The sequence below is a fragment of the Elephas maximus genome, chromosome 4 (genome assembly GCF_024166365.1).
Source record: "Elephas maximus indicus isolate mEleMax1 chromosome 4, mEleMax1 primary haplotype, whole genome shotgun sequence".
NCBI lineage: Eukaryota > Metazoa > Chordata > Mammalia > Proboscidea > Elephantidae > Elephas > Elephas maximus.
Genome location: NC_064822.1, coordinates 66557394 through 66584750, shown reverse-complemented (window position 1 = coordinate 66584750; position 27357 = coordinate 66557394). Strand labels below are relative to the sequence as shown.

The 27357-nt window shown below is 36.3% G+C and overlaps 1 protein-coding gene across 1 annotated transcript in view; it reads left to right on the top strand.

Moving 5' to 3' along the window:
- Nucleotides 1-234: 234 nt before the first annotated feature.
- Nucleotides 235-27357, top strand: part of LOC126076245 (ovostatin homolog 2-like) — a 43943-nt gene continuing 16820 nt past the window's right edge. The window contains exons 1-20 of the mRNA XM_049884821.1: nt 235-299; nt 625-808; nt 1333-1489; nt 2931-2983; nt 3417-3437; nt 4296-4464; nt 4980-5064; nt 7429-7546; nt 11908-12019; nt 13577-13686; nt 14024-14182; nt 14844-15071; nt 16543-16597; nt 17047-17192; nt 17558-17707; nt 19386-19556; nt 20344-20485; nt 23803-23905; nt 24364-24592; nt 26034-26163. Of these exons, the coding sequence (XP_049740778.1) occupies nt 235-299; nt 625-808; nt 1333-1489; nt 2931-2983; nt 3417-3437; nt 4296-4464; nt 4980-5064; nt 7429-7546; nt 11908-12019; nt 13577-13686; nt 14024-14182; nt 14844-15071; nt 16543-16597; nt 17047-17192; nt 17558-17707; nt 19386-19556; nt 20344-20485; nt 23803-23905; nt 24364-24592; nt 26034-26163 (2587 nt within the window). The remainder of the gene's footprint in view (nt 300-624; nt 809-1332; nt 1490-2930; nt 2984-3416; nt 3438-4295; nt 4465-4979; nt 5065-7428; nt 7547-11907; nt 12020-13576; nt 13687-14023; nt 14183-14843; nt 15072-16542; nt 16598-17046; nt 17193-17557; nt 17708-19385; nt 19557-20343; nt 20486-23802; nt 23906-24363; nt 24593-26033; nt 26164-27357) is intronic.

Sequence of the window (27357 nt, the reverse complement as noted above, 5' to 3'; positions counted from 1 at the left end):
TCCCCTGCAGAGGTAATGGGGGTGGTGATGTAAATGTGATTGGCAGTTTCCGTAAGACTTGTTCCAAAAAGTAATTGATCCTCCACTGTGTATAACTATAAAAACAACAATATACAGAGAAAGGCAGAGCAAAATCAAGGAAAGAAAGCAGGGAGTTGAGACAGCTGACTTCTAAGAAGAGAAAGAGAAAGCATATTTGTCTTGAAGTTTTCATTGTTCAGGCATTGGGGTAAAATGGCGTTCACCATTTTTCCGAGTACCTTTTTGCTTTTTTTCACTGCAGCTGTGGCTTCAGAACCGTAAGAGAATATTATTCTCTTTATTTATATTAAAGTATTAGCAAAATGACCTTATTTAATATGTTCTTTGTTACGGCTTGATTTTGTTTTACCATTTTATCTTCTGAGACTGAGTACTGATTTGCCTTACAACTTTTAAATAAGTGTATGAAGGGAATTGATATCTTTTTCTTAAGATGCCTCTGCATACCTAAGTTTCTTGTAAACTTGTCTATGAAAGAATGTGTATGTTTCAGAATATTTCAACAAAATAAAATATATTTTTCATAGATGTTCTCCATTTCTCCTGCACTTGTTTAGGGTGTTGGTTATTTTCTTTGTATAGGCAATATATCCTATGGATATCTTCTGTGATACAGAGTCATTCTACAGAAAAAGCTTGTGTCCACCTTTTAAACCTTAATGAATCTGTATCCTTGAGCATTGTCTTAGAACATGATGGAGTCAATACCACTATTTTTGACCAGTCTGTGGAGGAAAATAATTTCCATGCTTGTGCAGATTTCAAGGTGAGACGCTGAATTTGTCATTTCAGAACTTCAGATGGGAAGATAAAATTACTATCTAAAATTTATTTTTAGAGAGATAATGAATCTCGACTTTTGATGATTTGTGGAAGCTGGGGAGGAAAATTGGAGAATCCCTGACAGTCAAGAAATAAATGGAAAATTTACACATGCAACAAAAATTATAAAATTTTGCCATTCTTCCAGAATAGGGAGTGACAAAAGACATAATTACCACTTTTTAGGTAGTAGAAATGTTTCACAATGTGAGGAAAGAGAAACTGGTAAGGGGGTCAAGGATTGAGACACAGAGCAACAAAGAAAAAATAGAAAGCAAGAGGACATAAAAATAAATTTATTAGGAACTGCTCTCATGCTAAATAAAGGAATTGTAGCAAGTGATCACGTCTCTTAAGAAATAATGGGTTTACAAGGCTCTCTTCAGCTTGAGAAGATGAATTAAGATATTTTTCATCATGTTAACATCTAAAAATGATTTTTTCATTCTCTGTCTCCTACATTAATAGGTCTTTCAGAAATCCTCTGAAAAATTGGCTTTTGTGACATTGCTGGCTAAGGGAGATACACTTAAAATCTTTGAGAGGAGATCTGTAGCCATCGCTTCAGAAGAGACCGTAACCTTTGTGCAGACAGATAAACCCATCTATAAATACGGAGAGAAGGGTGAGTCAATATTGATGTTACCTTTATAAAGTTGACTATAGGAGCACATGCTCTGAATTGAGAGCAATCCAAACAGATCGATTGTAGCCTTAAATCTACCCTTAATCTTGTGGGATCATGGGTTCCCAGAATTGTTAACTGAATGCTTCTTAAAGTTTTGCATGCCGCTTTCACTGTTTCCAAAGTCTAGCAACAGGTTTACATAATACAATGGTTGCAAGCATAGGATGTGGAGTAAAACTGTGTGGTTTGCATCTGGATTAAGGCTATTTGGCTTCATCATTTACCAGTTCAGCAAGTTAATTAAACCTCTTGCTTAGGTTCCATTTCCTCATCTGTAGAATGTGCATAATAAAAGTGTCTCATTTATAAGGATATTGTTAGAATAAAATAAGATAGTCAATGTAAAATAGTGCCCGGCACACAGTGAGGATCCCATAATGCTAACAATTATTACTATTATCGATATTCGTAATAGTAGACATAATCATAATTCTGACAACCTAGGCAGAGACCTTCTGTTTTGTTTATTATTGTTATAAATAGAAGAAGCCCTGTGGCACAGGGGTTAAAAGGTCGGCTGCTAACCAAGTGTCGGCAGTTCCAATCCACCAGCCTCTCCTTGGAAACCCTAGGGGCCAGTTCTACTCTGTCCTAAAGGGTTGCTATGAGTCAGAATTGGCCCAACGGCAATGGTAAGTAGAAGGTAGCAGAAAGAATGCTGAGCTAGGATTCAGAAGTGTTTGGTGTTGGTCTTGGCTCTATTAATAAATAATAGACCTTCATCAAGTAAATTCTGATCTTTGGGATTTAGTTTCCTCATTTGTAAAATTAGAGGGTTAGATCAGAGCACCTCGACATTTTATTCTGACTTATATTTTGTTATTTTATAATTTATTGAAAGAAATATGACAACAAGAGTAGAATTCTTATACTAAGATCTTTACTACATTATATTCTCTCTCCTGGATATATTAAAATGCTATGATGACATTTATGGACACAAAAGTATCTACAATGGTTTTATGGAATTCTGCTCAAATTAGATTACTGTTTGCTAACACCGAAATATTTGTCTAGGAATATTATGTTTATCTCCTACCATACATATTTCAATTTGTCCTTCTATGACTAACTCTGCCACCATTTCTTAAGATATTCCCCTGGGATATTAGAGTAAAAGTTTCCAGCACTGGGCACAGCCAGTGTCAGCTCTGGTAAAGACAGAGCATCATCAACAAAGAAATAATAACTGTTCCATAAGAAATCTCTCCAAATGGAATCCAAATCTCAAAGGGTCAAAATCAGAGCTAGAGGAAAAGGGAAGGCAGTATTCTCTGAGAGCAAGGCACTTAATTTCTATATCTGTTTACAAATAATCATATCTGAGGGACAGAAATAACAGTGAGAAATATTCCCCCTCCTCTTCTTTATTTTTTAGTTCAATTTCGTCTGGTGACATTGGATACTAAGTTCAAACCTGTTGCGGATTTGGTGAGCTCAATGGTTTCTACTAGTACAAGGAAATTTAAACAAATTAAGTAAACAAATCTATTGCTACACAAAGTACCTTCAGGAAGTTTCCACAAGTATGGAAATAGGTTCTACCAAGGAACACTCTATGGGTATAGCTCAGTGCTAAACCTCAAATTTAAATGCAAAATTTTCACTGACAGTGATAGGTCTTTTCATCATATGTGGAGAAAATGGGTTTCAAGGAACCTGCTTTCCACTTTCCAGAAGAGATTCTAGATGTCTGTCACATTTTGGGTTTTCTTGGTGTCTTTAGATATAGATACCTTGTCCTCTGAGAAAGTGAGAGCTAAGTTCCTGCGCTAAAGAAACCATATAATCTTTGAATGTAATATTTGGAAAAAAGAATGTGCTATTACAGTATTAACCTGTGTTTTCTTTCACCCTTTTTCAGTATCCTTTAATCACACTTCAGGTAAGAGTTCTGCTTTTTCAAATCCATTATTTTAGTTTTTCAGATAAATGATGATGTGTGTCTAATTTTCATTATGCATAATTAGAAATTAAGATAATTGAAATAAGGGGACAGCTGGATGATAGCAATACTTTTTTCGAACCAGGGTCATTTAAGCTGCAATCCAATCCATTATGCTGAAATCAAAGAAGAAAACAAACCCACTGCTGTTGAGTCAATTACGATCCATAGCAACCCTAGAGCACAGAGGAGAACTGCCTCATAGGGTTTTCAGGGAGTGGCTGGTGGATTTGAACTGCCAAACTTTTGGTTAGCACCATATCACTCAACAACTGCACCACCAGGTCTCCCAAATAAAGGAGAGGGGATGCAATTGTCAACCCTTTCTTATCGTGGAATTTCCATTCAGCAGCTTTTGCATGCAGTATGTGACTCATGACCAACTTACACACTGGCCAAGTGAAAACCAGTGTCGATCTGTATAAGCGTTTGTTAGAATAAGTATCTCCAGTTCACCATTTAGCGTGTGTCCACCCCACTTTGGAGAGCACTATTCTAGAGCACATACACTGAGTTTTTGATTCTCTTATTATGCAACTTTGGTTCAAAGAGATGAAAATCAAAATATTAGTTACAAATTATTTTTTCTTATCCTTTAGGCTTAAGGAAGATATGCTATAAAATTGAATTTGCATACCTTGAGGAAGTTATGCTGTTTTTCCAATTTGAGACAATTGGTTCAATAAAACGCTAAGACCTTTTTTAATTCCATTAATTACAGGAAGGACCTACAATAAGAAGGAAAGGATACTATTCTTCATGCAACCTCTGATTTTTTTTTATATCTTTATTTTCTAGGATCCTCAAAACAATAGGATTTTTCAATGGCAAAATGTGACTTCTTTCCAAAATATTACCCAGCTTTCATTCCAGTTGGCTTCAGAACCAATGTTGGGAGAATACTCAATTGTTGTGCAAAGAAAATCAGGAAAGACAATGAGACACCAATTTAATGTTAATAGATGGGGTAACCAACTGCTTTTTATGCTATTTATGGCTGTCCTATATAAATAAAGAGTTCAAAGGACTGAACAAACAGCTAAACTTAGGCAAAAGTAGGTGAGGATGGATTTGGTTCTCCATCATCTTCCTTTCTTGGCCTCTTATGCTTTACCATCTCTGCTTTTCTGCTCCTGATTCCTTGCAGGTACCTTTATTCTGGTCCCTGCCTTTTCTCCTTAAGAAATATTCCATTTTCTAGAGTCTAGACAATCTTCTAGGATGGATCTGAGGGATTACAACAAATAAAATGTGAAGTTTTGAGAATAGGAAAGAGAAAGGAAAGGGGGAAAATTTAATCTTTAATGAAAAACCATTAGGTGCTGTGGTGGATTGGTGTGGCAGAGAATTTTAGGTAATTGAAACTCGGACTATACAGGTATATATATAGGAAAACATTGTACCTACCTACATGAGTGTAACTAAACTTTGTTCACCAGTAACTGTGGGGGCCAAAGTGAGCATATTTTTCTTTGTTTCCAGTGTTGCCCAAGTTTGAAGTTAAGGTCGATGTACCAAAAACAATAACTATTTCAGATGATGAATTCCAAGTGGCTACATGTGCTAAGTAAGTATTTCTTAGGGAGCTTTGTCCCACAGGTCAATACAAAGGTCAGATAAAATGAGAAACGAGATTAATCATGTAACTTTATTTATATACTTACACACACTATGTAGGTACATGTTACTACAGTGAGAAGTAATGAGTTCTCATTGTAGAATATTTGAAAAACATAAAGAAAAACATAAAAAATATGATTTTATCAACTGCCATTAACATTGTGATTAATTTTCCTCTTATCTTTTGATAGCACATGACAACAACAACAACAATCTTTTATGACTATTTTCCAATCATAGAATATCTATGTTAAAAAAGATGGGATAATCACTGTAGGCTTGAAGAAATCCAGTATCCTAAAGTGGCTTCACTGGAAAAACCCTACACGAAGCCAGGAACTTTCACTGCAATTAACTTCTCTAATTAATGTACCTGCCCAAGGGCACTTTAGAAAGTACAACACATGGATCAGGAAAGTCAAAGTGTTTATATATAAGGCTTTTATAAAAGCCTTGCTATGCTAAATGCTAACATGGAATTGATTGTGCCTTAACATCACTTGGAATTATAATCCATTATTTTGACTTCTTGAAAGTTTTTTACCATTACATTCAGATTTTGACATTAAGTCAGTATCAGCAATAATAAAGTCTTGCATCATGACCAGACAACTAAAACAGGAGCAATCTTTGCTACAAGATAATTTCTAAGCATGAAAACCAGTACGTCTAGATGTTAACATCAATGAATGAGTTGCTTACTTCAAGTTGTATAGTACTGTCTCCCTGCTTTATATATTTTGTATTCTTTGGGATTTAGCATGGAACACCTTAAGAAAACAATAGAAAACTAGATCATTTTAGCAAACAACTTCAGAAATGAATTAGGCTATTAAGAAGGAAGAAAAGTTGTCTATAAGCAAAGAGATTTTAATAAACTATGTTAGTCGCCACCAATAGTTTTTGAAATCAAAAACAAAGGAAGAATGTTTACTCTGCCTTGTATGAACATTTGAGCCACATGTTTCATGGGCATGTATTAACCTGTGTAGATAACATTATGGATAAGTGTTTTAAATTACAAATAAATGACAGAGAAAATAATAAGAAGAGTCTGATCATAATATACGTAACCTAATTGAAGTCTTGCCTCTCTTTTACTTGTAATTGACATTCTGAGCTGACAGACTATTTTAGTGGTTTGGCTTGAGTCAAAATCTCAAAACCACAAAGAATTTTTAAATAGAGAAATTATTTAGTAGAATGGAAAAAAGCATGACTGTGGAATCAGACAGATACGAATTTGAATTTTAGTTCTACACCAGTTACAATGGAGAGAAGTGAGTGACTTGATCACAGTTGACTAATCTGTAAAATGATGTAACATACTGAAATTTCAGGGTCACTGAGAAAAACAAGTGAGATAATGTAGGTAAACACCTAACATATATCAATGTTCAATAAATAGAAAAATATATCACAATTAGTAAAGTTAATGATATTCAATTTTACTATATTCTAGTTTTACATTTCTTGTCTGTTTCTTCAAAATCTTAGTAGAAAGAACCCTCAATAATTAAAACTAATAGTAAATAAATCATCTGGATTTGCCTTTGGTAGCATTTTTTTCTTAAAGTTATGTGTTTAGGAAAAAATTAGATATTTATTTAAACTCCTCCCCCTGCCCCGATGTATCATACCTTTGGTTGATGCATATTCAGTTTACACCAATCCCTACCTTTTATATTTTTTGAGTGGTAAAATAAGAATTTTTATAAATATGTTAACCCAGAGGAGACTCTGGTGGTATAGTGGTTAAGTGCTGTGGTTGCTAGCCAAAAGGTCGGCAGCTCGAATCTGCCAAATGCTCCTTGGAAACCTCGTGGGGCAGGTCTACTCTGTCCCATAGGGTCGCTATGAGTCACAATTGATTTGACAGCAACAGCTTTGGGTTTTTTTGGGTATATTAACCCAGAAGTACTTCAAGATTCTGAATTATCCAATTTTTATTTATATATGTATGTATTTCTGTTAAGAAAGTGCAGCAACCAATTTTTGAAATACTTCTATAAGAAGGTTTAAGTATAATCTCAAAAGCCCAATTTAACTATTTTTTATCTTATTCACTGAGGTCCTAGGCTATTTTAGATTCTACATCACTTTGAATTTCATTTAAAAAAAAAAAAAAACAGATCAAATACCCAATTTAACCTAAATTCTGTGGGGTGATAGTACCAATAGATGAGGGTTTTTAATTAAATTTGGTTGCAGTACTTACTTCCTAGGGATTTCAAACACATTTTCTGAAGAAGACTGAAATATTACTATTTTATTGTCCACCTGTAATCACAAATACGCTCTCTCCTACTAGGTACACCTATGGCCAACCTGTGCAAGGGAAAGCCCAAATCCAGGTGTGCAGAAAATTTTATGCCTCTCAGAACTGTGAGGAAGACAACAATGAAATCTGTGAACAGTTTCTTGCACAGGTACAGACCTTCACCCTGAATAAAAAACAAAAAACCCAAACCCGTTGCCGTCCAGTCAATTCCAGCTCTTAGCGACCTTATAGAAGATCTCTCTGTATTTTTCGTTATTATTCTTTCTTTGATTCCATTTTTCAAAGAGACTTAACAATATTGTTGTTTTCACTTGGTGAATAATGGAGGTTGCAGTCTGATAAGGTGAAGAATGAGGAGAAAGTACTGTGTTTACCATCAGTTTCTTTTTCCTCATAAAAAACATGTAAATTGTTATGTACGTATAGAGTCACATGTAAATTGTTATGTACCTATAGAGTCACAGGATTTTTAAAATTTGAAAGATTTTTTTGACCTTCGAGTTTTATGCACTGATTAAGTGGCTTTTCTGCTGTTGGAACCTGGTGGCACCGTGGTTAAGAGCTCAGCTGCTAACCAAAAAACTGGCACTTAGAATCCACCAGCCGCTCCTTGGAAAAGATATGGGGCAGTTCTACTATCTATAGGGTTTCTCTGAGTCGGAACAGACTCCACCGCCAATTTTTTTTTTTTTTAAGGTGGCTTTTTTGCTGTTGCTTTGAGGAGCATTAGTCATCCTGAAAATAAATGACTTCCTGATACTACTAATCATGCGCCTAGAATTGCCCTTGTGAAACCAGCGTATTTGCAAACATTTGCAATTCGCGGCACCTACTTTTATTTCTTTAAATTTGCATTGCTCTTTGAAGCCACTATTGGTTTTCTCCATCTGCAGCATCATTGTTATTATTAGTTGCCATGAGCTGATTTTTTTTGCTCCATAGTGTTTTCAGGGCTGTGACTTTTCAGAAGCAGATCCCCAGGCCTGTCTTGTAACCTGCCTCTGGGTGGGTTTGATCTGCCAACCTGTAGTGGAGTGCTTAACCGTTACACTACCTAGGGACTCCTGCAATACCTTAATATTATACTTTAGCTCTCAATCAATGAACAACTATACCTTTCTCTTGGAGGATAGCCTTTGACATTCGAACATGGAATTTAGGTACACCGCGTGGTTTATATTTTAAGTCTGATAGTACTGAAGTTACCAATTTTGTGCACATCCTTTAAATCAATAGCACAGTATTTGGTAAAGATAGCCATAAACTTATTTTTAGATAAAAAATACAAGCTCAGAAATGTTGAGTGGAAATCTTCCACAGCAGTAGTGTATTATTCCATTGAGTGGTTATGATATAATCTAGTCAACCATATTACCCAATGATGGGTGTAAATCTACACACAGCTAATGTTTTATTTTTTCCCCTGGGGGTAAACAATGCAGTAATAATCAAACTGATAAAACTATCTTCATATATGAGAATTTTATTTATTTGAAATAGAGTTCTTAGAGTGGGTTTCTTGAGCCAAAGGAAAGATAGATGATAGATAGATTGATAGATACAATCATTTATAACTTTAACAACTACTAGCATATCACCATCCAAAAAGTTTATAAAGATTCAAATTTCTCTTAGAAATATATAAGAATACTCTATTTCCCAAGTTACTGCCAGCAATATATTAAAATATATTAGGAGTCTAAAATTTTTGCCATTTGGTTTGGAAACAAATTTATTTGCTTTATTAGTAATTACCTAATTACTAGTGAGTATGAGCATATTTTCATATTTTTATTACCAAATTGGATTTGTTCTCTCGAAAACTCTTAATTACTCCTTGCCTATTTTTCATTTCCTTTAAAAACAAAGTCCAGTTTGATTAATATGACTTCCCAACCTTTGCATATGTTTTTCTAAATTTTTATCTCGCTGTAAAATAGACTCTCTCTCCAATTCCTCAAATCCTTCTCTTCTGATTAGTATACCTCATCAAAAGGAAAGTGTTGAGTTTTTTGAGGAGTTTTTGGTTTTGTTTTTTTCGTGATGAAATCGTTTGACTGTCCTGAGCAAATTATGTAATCATCCTTCTCTTGTGAACACCTGAGCTAGTCCTGTTTTCTTTATTATGACCCTGAGCCTTTAAGCTAACTCATCCATGTTTGATGATTTGCACGGCCCATCAATGTGAGGCTCACGTGTGAGGCCTTAGATATACCCCTTTGATCTCTGCCAATTTTCTGGTATATAGTTTTTCTGTTCCAATTGAAACTTTCGTATATAATCAACATTACTCTCTATCAGAATCTGTGAGTGGTACAAATGGTTGACATCCTCAGCTGCTAACCAAAAGAATTCTTGGCAGTTCAAGCCTAACCAGAAGCACCTTGGAAGAAAGGCCTGGTGAAATACTTCCCAAAAATCTGGCTTTGAAAACCCTGTGGAGCACAGTTCTGCTCTGACGCACACAGAGTCATTATGAATCAGAATCAGCTCCATGGCAACTGGTTTTTTTTTTTTTTTAATCTTTTTGGCAAATATTTAATATCTTGTACTTTTGATGTACGAAAATCCCTAATGTCTATGGATTTCCAGCCTTAGAAAAAGGTTTTACCTGCCCCTGTGGTGTACATATAGCCGTCTACATATACGTTGATTATTTATTTTGTTTTTGGTATTTCTCTGAACCATGAACAACTTATTTTTTATTGTGGTCTAAAACAAGGAATCATCTTCCCGACAGATACTTAGTTGTATCAGCACCTAATTGTGTACAAGTTCACTCTCCCTATTTGTTCTAAATCATGCTCATAAAAGATTTATCTATTTTATGGGCCTTTATTCTGATTTTTGGTTTATATTTTATTTCTAGTATTTTTTCGTTACTGAATAATTTATTTTAACTTTATCTTATTAATCCCTTTTCCCAATATTTTTTGTTTATTTTATTGGTGTTTTTAATGTGTTCGCTACTCTTTGGTAACAAACACATTTTGAGTTTTATGTCTTCCTTTAAGCACAGCTTAACATCATCGGTTTTGATGCAAGGCATTTTTTCCTTTATGCTAATATTGTAATCGTTATTAATTTTTCTTGTATTTTCTCTTTGATTTAAGGATTGTTGAAAAATGTTTTCTTTAATTAATTCCAAAGTAATTAAGCCCTGGTGGCACAGTGGTTAAGAGCTCAGGATGCTAACCAAGAGGTCACCAATTTGAATCTACCAGCTGCTCCTTGGAAACCGTATGGGGCAGTTATACTCTGTCCTATAGGGTGGCTATGAATCGGAATCAACTGGACAGCAATGGGTTTTGTTTGTTTTTGTCTTGTCACTTTTTATACTTGTTTTTAATTCGACTGCATTATAATTAGTATATATACCCTGCAGTCAGAATGCCTGCTTAACTCCAGCACCTTTTAATTGTGTGACCTTGGGCAGGTTATATAAACTGTCTGCACTTCAGTTTATTCATCCATATAATGGGGATAATAATAGTGCCTAGCTCATATAGTAGTCTTGAGGATAAGATGAATGAATATATCCTTCTAACATTTTAAGTTTGGAATTAATAATCGCTTTTTATTTTAAAATATAACTGAATTCATATATCTCTAATTATTGATGTTACTGATGAAAGATTATGTATAGATTTTTTTCCCATATTTAGAATGAACAACTTACCTGAAAAATTCAGTGATACATATTCGAAGAGTGCTTCTGTTCCATTTGTTCTTCTGTCTTTCACGGGAATTAAAAATATACATAGACATAACAGGAGCCCTGGTGGTGCAGTGGTTAAGAGCTCAGCTGCTAACCAAAAGGTCAGCAGTTCGGAATCCACCAGCCACGCCTTGGAAACCCTATGGGATAGTTCTACTCTGTCCTATACACTATGAGTTGGAATCGACTCAATGGCAATGGGTTTTATAGACACAACTCTCATTTGTCTTCCGTAATCATTCTCTTGTCTTCCATATTTTTAAGTCTTGATACTTTTCCCCTCATTTTTAGTAAGGGATGAAATTCTTGAACTTGGATTCCATAGGACAGATCTAATTTTTCACATGGTTGATGTGCCTTGTTAGTGCCTTTCAAGATGATTTTAATCTTTTACTCCTTTAAAATATCATTCAGCTCCATTGACATCCTTTGATCTAGTCCCATATACATTGTCTCCAGAGAATTTCCTTGAAATCTTGAAATCTGTGACATATAGATTACTTCCTTACCTTATTTTAAATAGTGATGTAAATAATAATAATTTCGCCTCTTCCCCCTCCTCCCTCTTCCTGTTTCCTCCTCCTTCTTCTCTTAGGTCCTCCTCTGTCCTCCTCCTTCTCCTGCTTCTTCTTCAATTCTTTAGTCATATTAACAAGTTTGTGAGGTGGAGTCGTGGGGCAGGGGATGGGGAGGAGTTGGAGTTGGGGGTTATAAATCTGTGAGAAAGCTCCTATCATTTCTAAAGATTCTTAGAATGATAATTTTTTCATTATACCTTCTCTATTTTTCAGTTGAGAAATGGTTGTGTTTCTCAAACTGTAAATACAAAAGTCTTCCAACTCTACCGTTCTGGATTTTTTATGTCCTTTGATATCACAGCAGTTGTTACAGAAATCGGAACAGGTAAGGATCTTATTTTATGGGAAATTTGAGAATATATAGCAGTTTACTGGGAAGAAGTTTGTTAAGTCAGTAATATGCACCAAGTACAGATCAATTTATTGCTCAAAATAGCAAAATTAAGTACATGTGCCAATAGGTCAACTCGAGGATTGTTCTTGAATAAAATTATCGTTATATTTAAAATCATTTTATCATATTCACATTACGCATTTATATGTGCTTCTGTGCCTGTATCAATCAGACAAATTGAGAAACTTCCCTCTGAAGTAGTCGAGCTGAGCTGCTAAATTAGCTGCACATGGAATATCTCTTTTTAACTCAGTGTTAATCATTTGATAAGCAATTACCCTGCAATTGATAAGAAAATACCCTATCAGTTGCTGTCGAGTTGACTCTAACTCATGACAACCCCAAGTCTGTCAGACTACTGTGCCCCATAGATTTTTTAATAGCTGATTTTTCAGAAGTACGTCTCCAGGCATTTTTTCTGAAGAGCTTCTGGATGGGCTCTAGCCCCCAACCTTTCTGTTAGTAGCTGGACACGTTAAACGTTTATACCACACAGGGATTTCAGTGTCCATAAACTACAACTCGAGAGCCAGATATGACCCCCTGCCTGTATACGTAAATAGGCTTTATTGGAACACAACCACAATCTTTTGTCTAACTGGCTTTATGGATAAAACAGCAGAGTTGTGTAGTCGCAACAGAAATCATATGACCCACAAGCTTAGAATATTAGCTTTAGACACTTTACAGAAAAAGTTTGCCAACCTCTGCTTTAATTTGACTGGGGGCCCTTGCAAGTGAAAATGTTACTAGTGAGAAATTTGCAAGATAGCACATAATAGGTGTTTAATAAATATTTGTTAAAAGAATGAAAAACCAAAAAAAGAAAGAAAGGAGTGATTTACTTGGGGTGAGGACACCAGGTTCAATTATTAATTATTTCTAGTTACCTAAAAAAGGATTTGGGATTATATTTACAAAATGCTTTATGCAAATATTCTTGATCAATATTGTAATGGCATTCCTAATGGATAAGATTGTGGCATTTATATTGTTATTGATAGCAATTTAGCTGATATGTTTGAATCTGCTTATTTACTTGCTTTGTTGGTACCAGAAAATATTTCTGTTTACCCCGTGGTCAGATATTTTTGAAATCTAGTTATCTTGCAGCCTTGAGAAAGATTCAGAAAGGGAAAGACTTATATTTGAGATGCCTTTTACACTTTTTTTTTTACACACACAAAAAAATGGCGTTCTCCATCATAAAGAGTCTCACAAGCTAGGCCTGAGTAGACTGGCAGGAGCAAGGAAATTAAGAACTTTTCTTCTGCTTCTAATCCAAATATTTTCGTTTTGCTTGCATTGTTCAGTTTGATGTAAATGACTATAACCAGATGTTTCAAAGCATCCAGGCCTTCCTTTCAGTGTAGAACAAGAATATGATTGTATAGAAGTTTGTGCACGTATCCTAAGCTATCTGTTCTTTTGAAATCCTTGATCGAACAATTGCATCCCTCCCTGACAGTTTTTCATCATTTCTTACAGGCGTGCAGATCAGTGAAAAGACCTCTATTTCCATCACTCACTTGCTCGGAAGTGTGAGATTTGAGAACACGGACCCTTTCTATAGAAGAGGAATTACTTACTTTGGAACTGTAGGTTTGGTTAAAGAAATACATGTTTCCATTTCATTGTTTTTGATCATAGATTGCCCTTTGAGAATTTCTAGACACTTTTTTTTTCATGTGTAAAAATAATACGTATTTAGCATTATTGTGTCTGATCTTTTGGGCAAAGACCTAGGATGAAAGGAGGTGATAGATAAACTTGTAGCTGTTTTCATATTACGTATTTATTTAATACAGCATCTTTCTCCCTACTGGAATTTCAGGAAACTACAAACAAGGGATCAGGTTTATGAACAGAAAATTCTCGGCAGGGAAGTGAAAAGTTCTGTATTTTAGGAATATTAACGCTTCCTTTTTCATACAGCTTAAATTTTCTGGCCCCAATGATGTACCTATGGTGAGCAAGTTACTGCAATTGGAGCTCAATGACAAATTTATAGGAAATTACACCACAGATGAGAATGGTGAAGCCCAGTTTTCCGTTGATACCTCAGACATTTTTGATCCTGAATTCAGCCTGAAAGTAAGTTGTCAAAGATGAAGACAGTAAGAAATCCCACAGAGAATCCGAACATTAGGCGTTTGTAACACTAGGAATCTCTTAAGAAATAACTTCCACGGAGGATGCATTTTAACAAAGTTTTTTTTTTTTTTTTAATTTAGGGCATTTTATATGAATTGCTATTCATTAAATACTTTATGAGAATACTTACTCAAGAGGGTGAGAAGCTAATATTTTCTTATAATTATTATGAATTCTCTAACAACTAATAGTCCCCTCTGAGAAAACAGAAGTGCCTCATGGAGATGTTTTGGCTTTTTTCCTTAGATCATTTTATGCACAGTTTAGGAAAGATACTGTGCTTTGTTTTTCTACCCCTTAGACAGAATTTTGCAGTTAAACAATTTGTCAATGTTCAAATGTAGCTAAGAGAAGTGATGCTTAAGTTCAATTAGAAAATAAGAATAAACAATTCATTGTAAGTCTAGTGAAATCTTTATATAATTATGGTCATGTTTTATATATATTTTAAAAAATGAACGTGCTATCACTTCATGAAACAGCAAACCCAAGCTAAGACTCCTCTCGCTTTGAGGAGATAAGAATTCTTCTGTTCTGTAATAATTACTGTCTTCAGGTCTTTATGAATCTGAAGATTCTTGGTTTTCCTTTATTACATCAGGCCACATACGTTCAGCCGAAGAGCTGCTATGGTTCCAGCTGGTTGACGCCTAACTATGCAGACGCTCATTTGTCAGTCTCCCGCTTTTACTCCCGAACTAGCAGCTTTCTGAAGATCATGCCAGAACCAAAGCAGCTTGAGTGCAATCAGGAGCAGATTGTTACCGTGCATTATTCCCTAAACGGTGAAGCATATACAGAGAATTCGAACATAAACTTCTTCTATTTGGTGAGTCTCAACAAGTCCCTTCTTGGAATCTGTCCATTTCAATGCACACTTAGCACACAGTTCAGTCTACAAACTGGTACATCCCTCATGCCGTGGTAATCTGAGTGAGCCCAACCTTCTTACCTTGCTGATGAATACCATTGGGCCCATTAAAAGCAAACACACACCAAAAAAATCTAAGGGAACTTCAGTTTTCCTAAGGTTGAAAAAAATTGCTAGTCAAAGTCTGCTCTTTTTGGCATCCAATTGTAACTGATATCAAATATTTATGTCCCTTCGTGACAGTAAAATATCAAACAGATGTCAGAGAATTCAGTGAAAGGCTAACTTTGATGACAAAAAAAAAAAGTATTAGCCTTTTAATTTTTTCCCCATATTTATCATTCTGTGTATAGACACAGACTTGGAAATTACAATCCTTCCCTATCCTATTTATCTGGCAAGCTAGTTGATCTTGGGCTAATTGTTTAAACTCTCTAAACTTTAGCTTCCTTGGCTCTATATTTGTATTTGGAAATTATAAGGTTTATCTCCTACGGTAGGTATTATGAGTCAACTACTGTTATAAGGGCTTTGTATGTATTTAATTCATTTAATCCTCACAACCAAAACCAAAAAACCTGTTCCTGCGGAGTCGATTCTGACTGTAATGACCCTGTAGGACAGAGTACGAGGCTGTAATCTTTACAAGAAGCAGACCACCACGTCTTTCTGCCACAGAACAGCTAGTGGGTTCGGACCACTAAGGTAAGAAGCCAAGTACTTAATTACTGCACCACCAGGGCTCCTAACAACAGTCCCCATTTTACAAATAATAGAAGAGATGCAAAGTGAAACAAAGTGTCTGAGGTCACAAAGATAATGAGTAGGCGAAGGCAGGTTTGAAACCAGGCAGTCTTACGCAGCTACACAGTACATTGCACATTGTTCACAAAGCTTCTAGCACCTAATGTTGTTGTTGTTGTTAGCCGCTTTTGAGTCAGCCCAATTCATGGCAACCCCATGCGTAATGGTGGGAAATACTGCCCAGTCCTGCATCATCCCCATGACGGGTTGTGGGTCAGACAATGTTTCTTTGTGATCTATAGGGTTTTCATTGGCTGATTTTTGGAAGTAGGTTGCCAGGCCTTTCTTCCTAGTCTGTCTTAGTCTAGAAGCCCCACTGAAACCTGTTCAGTATCATAACAACACGCAACCTGCCACTGACAGATGGGTGGTGGCTGCACATGAGGTGCGTTGGCTGAGAATCAAACCCAATTCTCCCTCAGGGAAGGCGAGAATTCTACCACTGACCCACCAATGCCTCATTCTAGCAGATAACAGGCTCCCAGTAAACTGTAGTCACTTTTTCTGCCCTCTTCTAAGTTTTGCAAAGTTTATTTTTAATATTTACTTATGCAAATTCCCTTATCTTATAGAGTAGAATTATCATTAGAAATATCACATATTGTGTTTTCTTTGTTCTGCACAGATGATGGTAAAAGGAACTATCCTCCTCAGTGGACACAAGGAAGTCAGAAACAATGGTGAGTACAATACATTCATTTTGTACTCTATCTTCACGTTTTTTCGTTTTGTTTTGTTTTTCTTTTTAGGGAAATATTATAGAGATAGAGTCAAGAGGTTAAAAAGAGTATTTAACATTTTGATTTGTAGATGGAGGGTAATAGTTAACATGGCCAAGGTAAGTTACTAAGTATTTTGATGAAGGAGATTTCCAACTGCTTCTATTATTTCCAGGTCATCAAGTACATTATAGGAAAGTGGTGGCCAAAACCCAAATATTGTTATTGCTTAAATTTTATGCCAGCTTCCTTATTTGTACATATAGTTCCCATTATTTGCTTCATTTGACTTTAAAACAGTGGCCCTTCTTCTTTTTATTCATAAGTCATTTCCCCTTATCTAAGTTTGCCCAGTGATCCAGGACATTTTTGGCATTGTTATCAGTTGATGACTTTTCTTATTTACACAGCCTGGAATGGAAACTTCTCATTCCCCATCAACATCAGTGCTGACCTGGCTCCTGTGGCCATCATGTTCGTGTACACCCTTCACCCCAGTGGGGAAATTGTGGCTGACAGTGTTAGATTCCAGGTTGACAAGTGCTTTAAAAATAAGGTGATTCTTCTTCTATTTGTGACCTGTTCCCAATGAGAGGGGTAAGCCTTTTGCTCCCTATTGTCTCTGTCTTAGACGACTAGTATATCAACTTTTACTCTCTCAGTCAACGTTCGCATAGTTAGATAATAAGGGGACGAGAGAATCGCCAAACAGAACGAATAACCTTTGGTGGCAATGCCAATCTTGGGATGATGAGACCGTTGTGAAGGAGTTGTCTCTGCAAGGAGAGTAAAGCTGAGAGCGGGCAGGAGAAATATAGGCACAAACATTTAGACAGATTTACTTGGAAATGATTAAATATGTTCCAATTATCTTCATATAAAATAATCTCTGCTTCCATTCCTTTTCTTTCTTCATGTCAGGTTAACATAAAGTTCTCTAAGGAGCAGGGGCTACCTGGCTCCAATGTTAATCTCTACCTTCAAGCAGCCACTGATTCGTTCTGTGCCCTGCGGGCTGTGGATAAAAGTGTTCTTCTACTGAAATTGGAGCAACAGCTGTCGGCTGAAAGTGTAAGCTCTCTGATTACTTCATTTTCCTCATTTTTGTCTGGATCCTTGTTAAGTCTCACTCTTCAAATGATGTTTTTATTTGAAATGGAACATGCTGAAATTATCAAATGTTTTCTTCCTTTGTTCCTTCATGAGTTTTATACTTAATTATTTTTCTTGGCTGACCCAGTGCTTAAAACAACGTAGAATTCTATGAGTAATTACAATGGGTTAGGAATTAGACAACAATGTGATTTTTTAATCATAGGTGTGACCATAGATATGGAAACCTAGAGTAGTGTCTATAGTTATTATCTACTAATACCCATTGCCAATGAGTGGATTCTGACTCCTAACAACAATAGGACAGAGTAGGAATTCATAGGATATTCAAGGCTGTAGTCTTTAGGGGAAACACTAGTGGTGTAGTGGTTAAAAGTTTCACTGCTAATCAAAAGGCCGGCAGTTCAAATCCAACAGAAGCTCCTTGGAAACCCTACAGGGCAGTTCTACTCTGTCCTACAGGATCACTATGAGGCAGAATCAATTGATGTCAGTGGGTTTGGTTAATCTCTACGGAAGTGGCTCCTTGGAAACCCTACGGGGTAGTTCTACTCTGTGCTATAGGGTCCCTATGAGTTGGAATTGACTTGATGGCAACCAGTAATCTTTACAGAAACAGACTGCCATGTCCTCTCCCATGGAGCAGCTAGTGGGTTCCAACTGCCAGCCTTTCAGTTAACAGCTAGTGGCTTTAACCACTGTGCCACCTGGGTGACTGATTGTCTATTAATAGATCTTGTGTTTTCATAAGCATTACTAGACTATCAGTTCTAGAATTTCACATCAAAATTATTTCAGTAAATAACTCTGATATTTTTTCTTTGTTATTGATGCAAATACATAGAAAAACCTCTTGTAGTAGAGTCAGTTCTGACTCACAGTGGCCCCATAGGACACAATAGAACTGCCCCATAGGTTTCCAAGGAGCAGCTGGTGGATTCAAGCTGCCAGCCTTTTGGTTAGCAGCCATAGCTCTTAACCACTACGCCACCAGGGCTCCAAATACGTGGAAATAACTATTGAAATGTATGACTGTATTTAAATCTAGGGTTAATAATTAGAACATTTTTCTTTTTATTAAAATGATAGCTGTGTGTTGTAGAAAATGTTCCAAATACACAGAGGCATAAAGAAAAAAATTTTTTTTTAAATCACCTAATCTAAGCACTTAGATATCTTTACATTTTTAAGTGTAATTCTTTTAAATCTATATTCGGAAGAGAGATAGAGGTTATAAAGTTGAGATCTTACAAACAAATTTGGTTTTCTATTCTGCTTTTAAAAAGTAACACTCAGTAGTAAGCCTAGTTTTAAATACACAGCTGAAAAATTAATTAACTTGATGGCCAGGAAACATAATCCTCAGACTTTTTAAAATTTTGCTTGCATGCTCTCCTAAACCCTGCACCAAAGCTGAAAAATTTTGTGAACATGACATTGGCTGCATAGAACAAAATGGAAGTCTTCCTCTTTTGGAAGTATAAAATGACTCGAAAGTTTTGGATCAAATATTGTGGCCATACTTGTAAAGAAAAGAATAAGAACAGATGGTTATAGTACAACGTTTGCCAAATTTTTCTTATTATAAAAAGAGTGCTTAGAATAATTAGGAATTATGTGTTTTTTTTTTCCATAGGTGTACAATCTGCTTCCATATGTAGAATCATATGGTTATTTCTATCATGGTCTCAATCTTGATGATGAAAAGCTCAACCCTTGCATTCCTCAGAAGGATATGTTTTACAATGGTTTGTATTATATGCCTGTAAGCAATTATGGGGATGGAGACATCTATAATATCGTCAGGGTAAGTTCACTAAGATTTTAGAAAATATCTCAAATTTATTTTAGTGTTGTACAATGCATAAGTGTTTTATTAATTATGTAGTTTTCTTCTTAATCTTTGAGTATATGGTCTGTAATTTCCTAATAAAGCACTCAGAAATTATATTATGAATAAGAGATGTTATTTTTTCTTTTTTCAGTTGGAAATAAGTTATGTAGCTGGAATAATAAAACATGGTAAAAGTAGAGATTGTCTCAAATTTGTTGTGATATGTCTTGTGCAGAAATAGTCAAATCAAAAGATCGAAATAGAGTTCTGGGCTATTAGTTATGTATGTTGAGACCTCCGTGAAAGGATCTTTATAATTACAGGCACAGGTGTATAAAGGCCTTAGAGTCAGACAGACTTTAGCTCAATTCCCAGCCCTCTAGTTTACTAGATATGCATTTTATATGCGTGCATATGTGTGTGTGTATTTGATGTTAATTAGAGTAATGATAATGTTTATCTCTACTTACCTAAATAATGATAAGTATTTTTTTCTCTCAGGGTTAACTAGGGCATTGTGTAAAATATTTAGCAAAATGCTAGCACATAGTAAGTGCTAGGTAAATTGCAGTAATTTTCATTTTTACTCTAGAGATTTTTTTCCCCATAAATCAAATAGAGGTGACTCATCTTCTAGGATCCCAGAACTCTTGCTAGCACAGATGTGTGTATTTATGACCTATTTTATAGCTGATAAGCCTTTTTTAGTTCTCATATGAAGGGAAAGTGCAACTTTTTTTTATGTTTGGTTTCTTTGAAGGATATGGGTCTGAAAGTCTTTACCAATCTTCACTACCAGAAACCAGAAGTGTGTTCAGTGGATATAAGGCTGCCATTCCCTAGACCATTACGTTATGAAGCAGGATATGCATCTATGTCTAGCGACTCATCCAGATTTGCAAGTGGGTAATCTAGAATTCTGTGGCTGGGGGATGGGCAAAAAGATTCATGGAATCAGGTGCATTTAGGATAAAACTATACAAAATGAAGATTTTATATGTGAATTATGTCATTTTTTTTACTACAACCAGACATTCTGCAGTTGAATAAAGCAGCATAAGGTAGGCTCGAAACAATTTTAACTAAAAGGAAGAGTTAGCTTGATATATAAGAGGAAGTTTATTTTTATTGGCAGAATACAATATCAGAAGTGTGTGGGAGCAGACAGTGTGTGGTGATGTGAGAGGACTGACCTTCTGTTGAAGTGAATCTGATGCAAGACAATGAGGTGTGCTTATTGTCCCTTATGCCCTTATGGCTATGAGTCAGAATAAACTCCATGGCACATAACAACAATGACGTGTCCTTATTATGTGTAAACCAGAATACATGGATTCCAAGACAGAGGTTATTGTGACACCTAGACAGCCAGACAGCTGTCATCATACAAGTGTGTCCAAATACTAATCCATCCCATATTGGGAAGATTGTAATTATAAAACTGGGCCATAGTCTTAGATGAATAAGATAGGTAGGCAAATTTCCAGTTTGGACATTCTGTCAAGGTCATCAGAACAGAACCAGAATCAAAGCTGGATTCCAAATGTATCTGAGAGTGCTTGAAGAACATTCTTTAAAACCTCCTGGTCTCACATTCACATTAGTCCAATGATCAAAATGGGGCTGGTCTTGGAGATAGATGTCAGAAGTTCCATTTAAGGGAAATGAAAGGTCTAACAACTTTGTGCAAGGATAGACTCAGTGAGTATTCAGGAGGCCCCGTAAAGTCCAGAAGTCAAAACTTCTTTGAGGTGCTAGTTATAAGGTTGAAGCTACCTATTTTTTTTTTTTTTTTTTTTTTTGCCATTACATTAACCCATATTTAGTGAGTTTTATGGGAAACATTTAAGCTTTCTAGTATTTTTTTAGTATTGTTGAATAAAATGTATTGAAAGCCAAAGTAATTCACTTTAAACAATTCTTTCTTCAGTCACTCATTTATTAGTTCACTCAACAAATATTTACTGAGGCCAGGAGTTATGTGTTATAAATCCAGTGACTGAATCCCTGCCATGCTGGAGATTTTAGTGTAAGAGAGAAGCATTATAGTGAAACGGGTAATTCCAGGAACATGTGACAAGTGCATTAAGTGGAAAATAAGAAATAATGGGAGCGTCTAGAGGAGGCTTACATTTCTCAAGGGCCTGTATGTTCTCCTGGAGGAAATAGCATTTATGCTGAAACCTGAAAGGTAAGTGATAACACAGAATTAGAAGGCCGTTGCAAGCAAAGAGGGAAACACCATGAAAGATGAGGTAAGAAACTGAAAGCGTTTCAGAATGGCAGACATGTACGGTTCAAAGGCAAGAGTTAAGATAGCTAAAGCAAGAGAGAGACAGACAGACAGATCATGAAAGACCTTGAGGGCATATAAAGAGTTTGGAATTAATCCCAATGCAAAAATACACTACTAACAAGTTTTTAGCAAAGAATCTAAGGTGTGTTTTTAGAAGATCTCTTCAGCTGCTCTGTGGAAAAAGGGACTGGGTTTTGGGCTGTTTAAAGCTGTAGGTATGAAATGTTAAAAATATTAGTAAACCAACTGAGAGTGGGCAGTGTCTTGGGCTACTAGAAAAAAGGCAGTGGAGATGGAGAAACATGGATAGATTTGAGAGCCGTTCTCAAGTTATTGTTGTTGTTATTATGTGCTGTTGAATCGGTTCTGACTCATAGCAATCCTATGTACATCAGAACGAAACACTGTCCTGTCCTGTGCCATCCTAACAATCATTATGTCTTAGCCCATTGTTGCAGCCACTGTACTGATCCATCTCCTTGAGGGTCTTCCTCTTTTTTGCTGACCCTCTACTTTACCAAGCATGATGTCCTTCTCCATGGACTGGTCTCTTCTGATAACATGTCCAAAGTACGTTATAATAGCATTTGTTGATTGGCTAGTTATGGGAGATGCAGGCATTTCCCTTATTCTTCAAGATAATTCTTAGGTTTCTGACTTGGGTACGTGGATGAATTTTGGTACCGTTCATGGAGATGGAAGATATTAGAAAGGAGCAAGTGAGGGGATCTGAGTTTACTTTTGGAACAGTGACATTTGAAATGTCTGTAAAGCATCCAAAAATAAATATCCAAAAATGCATAAATCTGGAGCTCAGGAAAGAGATCCAGGTGGAAGACGCCTATTTAGGAGACATCAGAGTAAGTATTATAATTGAAGCCATGTGCAAAGATATCAACGAGGGAGACAGTGCATAGTAAAAAGAAAAGAGGACCCAATTCGGACCTCTTGGGAACAAGTCAAGAATGAAGAGATTACCAAGAAGACTCAGGAGTGGCGAAAGAGGGAGAAGAAAACTGCAAGGATGTCATGTTATGAAAGTTAACAAGAATGACTATTTTGCAAAGGACACAGTAATGAATAGTGTCAAATGCAACCTACAAGCCAAGCAAATGAAAGAAACTATTCATAAGACTTAGCAATATGAATGTCATAGGCAACTTTAGCAAAAGGAATATTGTCTTTGTTGTTGTTAGTTGCTGTTAAGTCAGCTCTGACTCATGGTGAATACATGTTCAACAGAACAAAACGCTGGTCCTGCACCATTGTCAAGATTGCCAACATGCTTGAGTCCATTGTTGCCTTCCAACATAGGAGGCTCATCCTCCAGCACTATGTTGGTTGATCTTCTGATCCATAGGTTTTTCTTGGATAATTTCTGAAAGTAGAGGCTAGGCCTTTCTTCCTAGTCTGTTTTAGTCTGAAAGTTCCACTGAAACCTGTTCATCATAGGTAACCCTGCTGATGTTTGAAATACCAGTGGCATAGCTTCTAGCATCATGGCAACACACAAGTCACTACAGCATAACAAACTGACAGAAGGGTGATAGAAAGGTAATATTAGCATAGTAGAATTGGTAGACACCAGACTGCATTCTGACAGACACCAGAATGTCAGATGAGAAACTGGAGTAAATAGACATAAGTTTGTCTAATTTTGGCTGTGGAGGAACAATGTAGGTTGAATATTTTTGTTTTGTCTGTTTGCTTTTTGTGTTTTGTTTTATAATGGGGGAGATTTGAGCACTGAAATGCTAATAATTAGGTTGAGATGTACACTGATTGACAATGAGCCCTGGGGATAAATCCCTATATCGGTTCACACTAAGCAGGTATAGTTAAAGACCTAACATATAGGTGTGTGTGGTTGAGCAATGTATTATTATCCTCTCCAAATAAATCATTTTTCTTTTCTTTTAGTAGGTAAGACCCTGGAGGAGAATTCTGGATATGTAGAACAGGCTATAATGGAAACAGTAAGAACAAACTTTCCAGAAACATGGATCTGGGACCTCATCAGCGTTAAGTGAGCCTTTAACATGCTTCTCTCCCCTATGTGTCTTTATTTATGTTTTCTTCTTGTTTTTATTCCCTAACTTTTAATCCTGGATAAATGAAACAGTACCATATTTGTAAAATAAGTAATAGCAATCATTTGCATGTAATGATCACACTTTGAATTTTATTATTTTTCCTCTATGTTTTCAACAGGTACTATTCATCTATTAATTTTGTGCAAATAGATGTAAGCTGCCTCAATTTTTTTAAAAAAATACGATGTTTGAAAAACTGTGAAAATTAAATGTGGCCTTTTTTAAAGTAAAATTTTATAGAAATTCAGCTATCAAGATTTTTATCTATGCCCTGTCCACACTATAACTCTTTTTTAACCTGCAGTTAATACTTTTTCTTGTTTGCCGTGGAGTAAATACAGGTTGTTGGTTTAGAGAAGGAATGTATCTTACCAGTAATCTTTCCTTGTAGTTCCTCAGGTTCAGCAAATCTTTCATTCCTCGTTCCTGATACTATAACCAAATGGGAGGCAAATGGCTTCTGTGTGAATGGTGATGTTGGATTTGGCATTTCATCAACAGTTACTCTGAAAGTCTTTCAGTCTTTCTTTGTTGAAACTACTTTACCCTTTTCAATGGTTCGAAATGAACAATCTGATTTGATTGTCACTGTCTTCAGCTACCTGGATACATGTGCAGAGGTAAGTTGTTCCCTTTGATCTGAGGACAAAATCTAACAAAGTGAAAATATTTAATATCTCTTTGCACATTGCTATATTCTCTTGTATTCCCAAATACAAAACTGGACTATAAAGCAGTTATACGTGTTCCCATATTCCTCAAACAAAAACAATTGTTTTAATTCTCAGCAGTGATTTACGTACTACTTCGACTCAGAATCCCCACGTGGTGCAAACAGATAATGCATTTAGTGTGTTCACTGCTAAGAGTCCACCCGGAGGTTCCTCAGAAAAAAGGTGTGGCATTTACTTCAGAAAAATCTGCCATTGAAAACTCTACGGAGCACTGTTCTACTCTGACACACGTGGGGTCACCATGAGAAGAAATCAACTCCATGGCAACCATTTTTGTTGTTGCTGTTGCCGTTTTCGTTTTGAGAATAGCATCTCACAATGATGTGCATTCTACCATGTATATCTTCTTGTGTGAAGAGTCATGTAAAATGATGTGGAGGAGGCATTTGACCTCCTCTAACTTCACAAGGGGGAAGGAGAATAAAGATCAACAGCTCAAGGCTGATTCCCATGAGACAGAGGTCAGACATGCCTTCTCTCTTTGACATCTTTACCAATTCTGATACCAACTGTCCCTCCCATGGCACGCTCTACTTCTGTGCTGGGTTCAATAATTCATTGCAACGGCCATACAACTTATGGGCAATACTCACAATTATGGTGTTTATTAGGGAAGTAAACAGGTTACAGTTCAGGTTTGGGGACACTTAGAATACAGTTCTTTCACCTGGACAGCCTCTTCCCAGCCATGCCACAGGCATGCTTCTCTCTGACCTCTGGGCCTCTGTCCTGCTCAGGCAAGTATTATAAAGCTCTTCTAGCTCTGCCAATAAGTGCCCAGAGGCACCTCACTCCACCAGTAAGCCTCAGCCCAAAGACACTCAGCTTTCTTGCTCCATGGGCCAGGAAGCCCACTGCAAGGTCTCCTGTTGCTGTTTCTCTGCAACCTTTTTTCACTACCTTCAGTGTTACATCTAGCTGTCTGTCTCTCTCTCTCTACCTGTCTCCTGGTTCCAGGAGCTTCTCAGCGCAGGGATCCCGGGTTCAAAAGAAATGCTTCACTGCCAGCTGTTCTTTCTTAGTGATGGTGAGATCCTCTCCTTCCTGCCTCTAGAATGGCTCATTTCAAGCCCAGTGGGATGAAAAATTGACCAATGCCCTTGATAGGCCACAGTTACCCTATTTGCACAGTTCCACCCAATCACTTGGTTGAAAGTTACAAGACCAAGGCGAGAAAAGCCACACAAAAGCGATCCATCACACTGCAAGTCATTTGGTACCTTTCAATTTTGCCAACTTAAAATAGATAAAGCAGATTATTCTCGAGAAGGGAGGAATAGTAACAGCAAAATAAAGTGCTATCCACATTGCCTGATTGTTCCTTCAGATTTCTGTTCATTTGGAAGCATCTGAGAATTATGAGGCAAGTAGTAACACCCTGCAAAGCAACGGTAGTGAGATTATTCAAGCTGGAGAGAAGAAAACGTACGTGTGGACTATTATTCCTAAGAAACTGGGTAAGCAGCTGTGTGTTTACTCCAATCTTTCATAGAAAACCAGCCCATTTTTTATTGTCTCTATTTATTTGCCTTATATCCTCTATATCAACTTAATTTTCTCCCTCACATTTTTAGCTCTATTTTTTCCTTTATTCTCCATTTTAAAAAGTCTTGTTTTTATCATCTAATTAAAATTTGTTGTTAAAATTTTCTTTATTTTATTCCCATTTTCATTGTTTTAGCAAGAAAATAGTGTATTTATGAAATCGTTTTAGTTCACCTGTGAGATTGGTCTGCCTCAGCCTTTTTTTCCCATTAGATATTTTTTGCTGTAAAAATATAGATAAAATACATTTGCCAATTCATCATTTTTCACGTATACAATTCATTGACACCAATCACATCAATCAAGTTGTTGTGCCACCATCACAAATATCCATTGCCAAAATTTCCATCACCATAAACGGAAGCTCAATGCTTCCTGCACAATGGTTCCTCTTTCCCCTTCCTACTGTCCTTAGTAACCACTATTAAACTTTGGTTTCTATACATTTGCCTGTTCCAAGTATTACATATAAGTGGGATTATGAAATTATTTGTCCCTTTGTGATCAACTTTCTTCACTCAGCATAATGTTTTCAAGATTCATCCTACTAAGATTTTAAGTTTCTCAAATTTCCTACTACATGAGGTTTTCAAAAAATGTTACCCTGGCAATTGAGAGAGGATGCTGTACCGACTTGCATAGTTTTCTGCAATTAAGTGGAGGACACAAGTAACAAATGAGGCAAAACAAACAAATGAAAAAACTACAGTATATTGGTCAAGTATATGGGTATATAAGTAATATTAAACCTAAAGAATTATCTTTTGGTATCCTAATTTTCATAAGAAAGGAGACAAAAGATTGGCTTCGATTATATAGCATATGATATCACAGGAAATTAAGAACAACTGATTTTTTGTTGGAGCCCTGGAGGTGCAGTGGTTAATAGCTCAGGCTCCTAACCAAAAGGTCAACAATTTAAATCAACCAGGTGCTCCTTGGAAACCCTATGGGGCAGTTCTACTCTGTCCTATAGGGTCACTATGAGTCAGAATTGACTCAATGGCAACGGGTTTCCAGTTTTTTGCTAGCACTTGATTTCAGTCCAGTGTCCTTTCCACTGTATCATAATTTACTATTTTTGTTTGAGCTTGAACAAAGCTAGG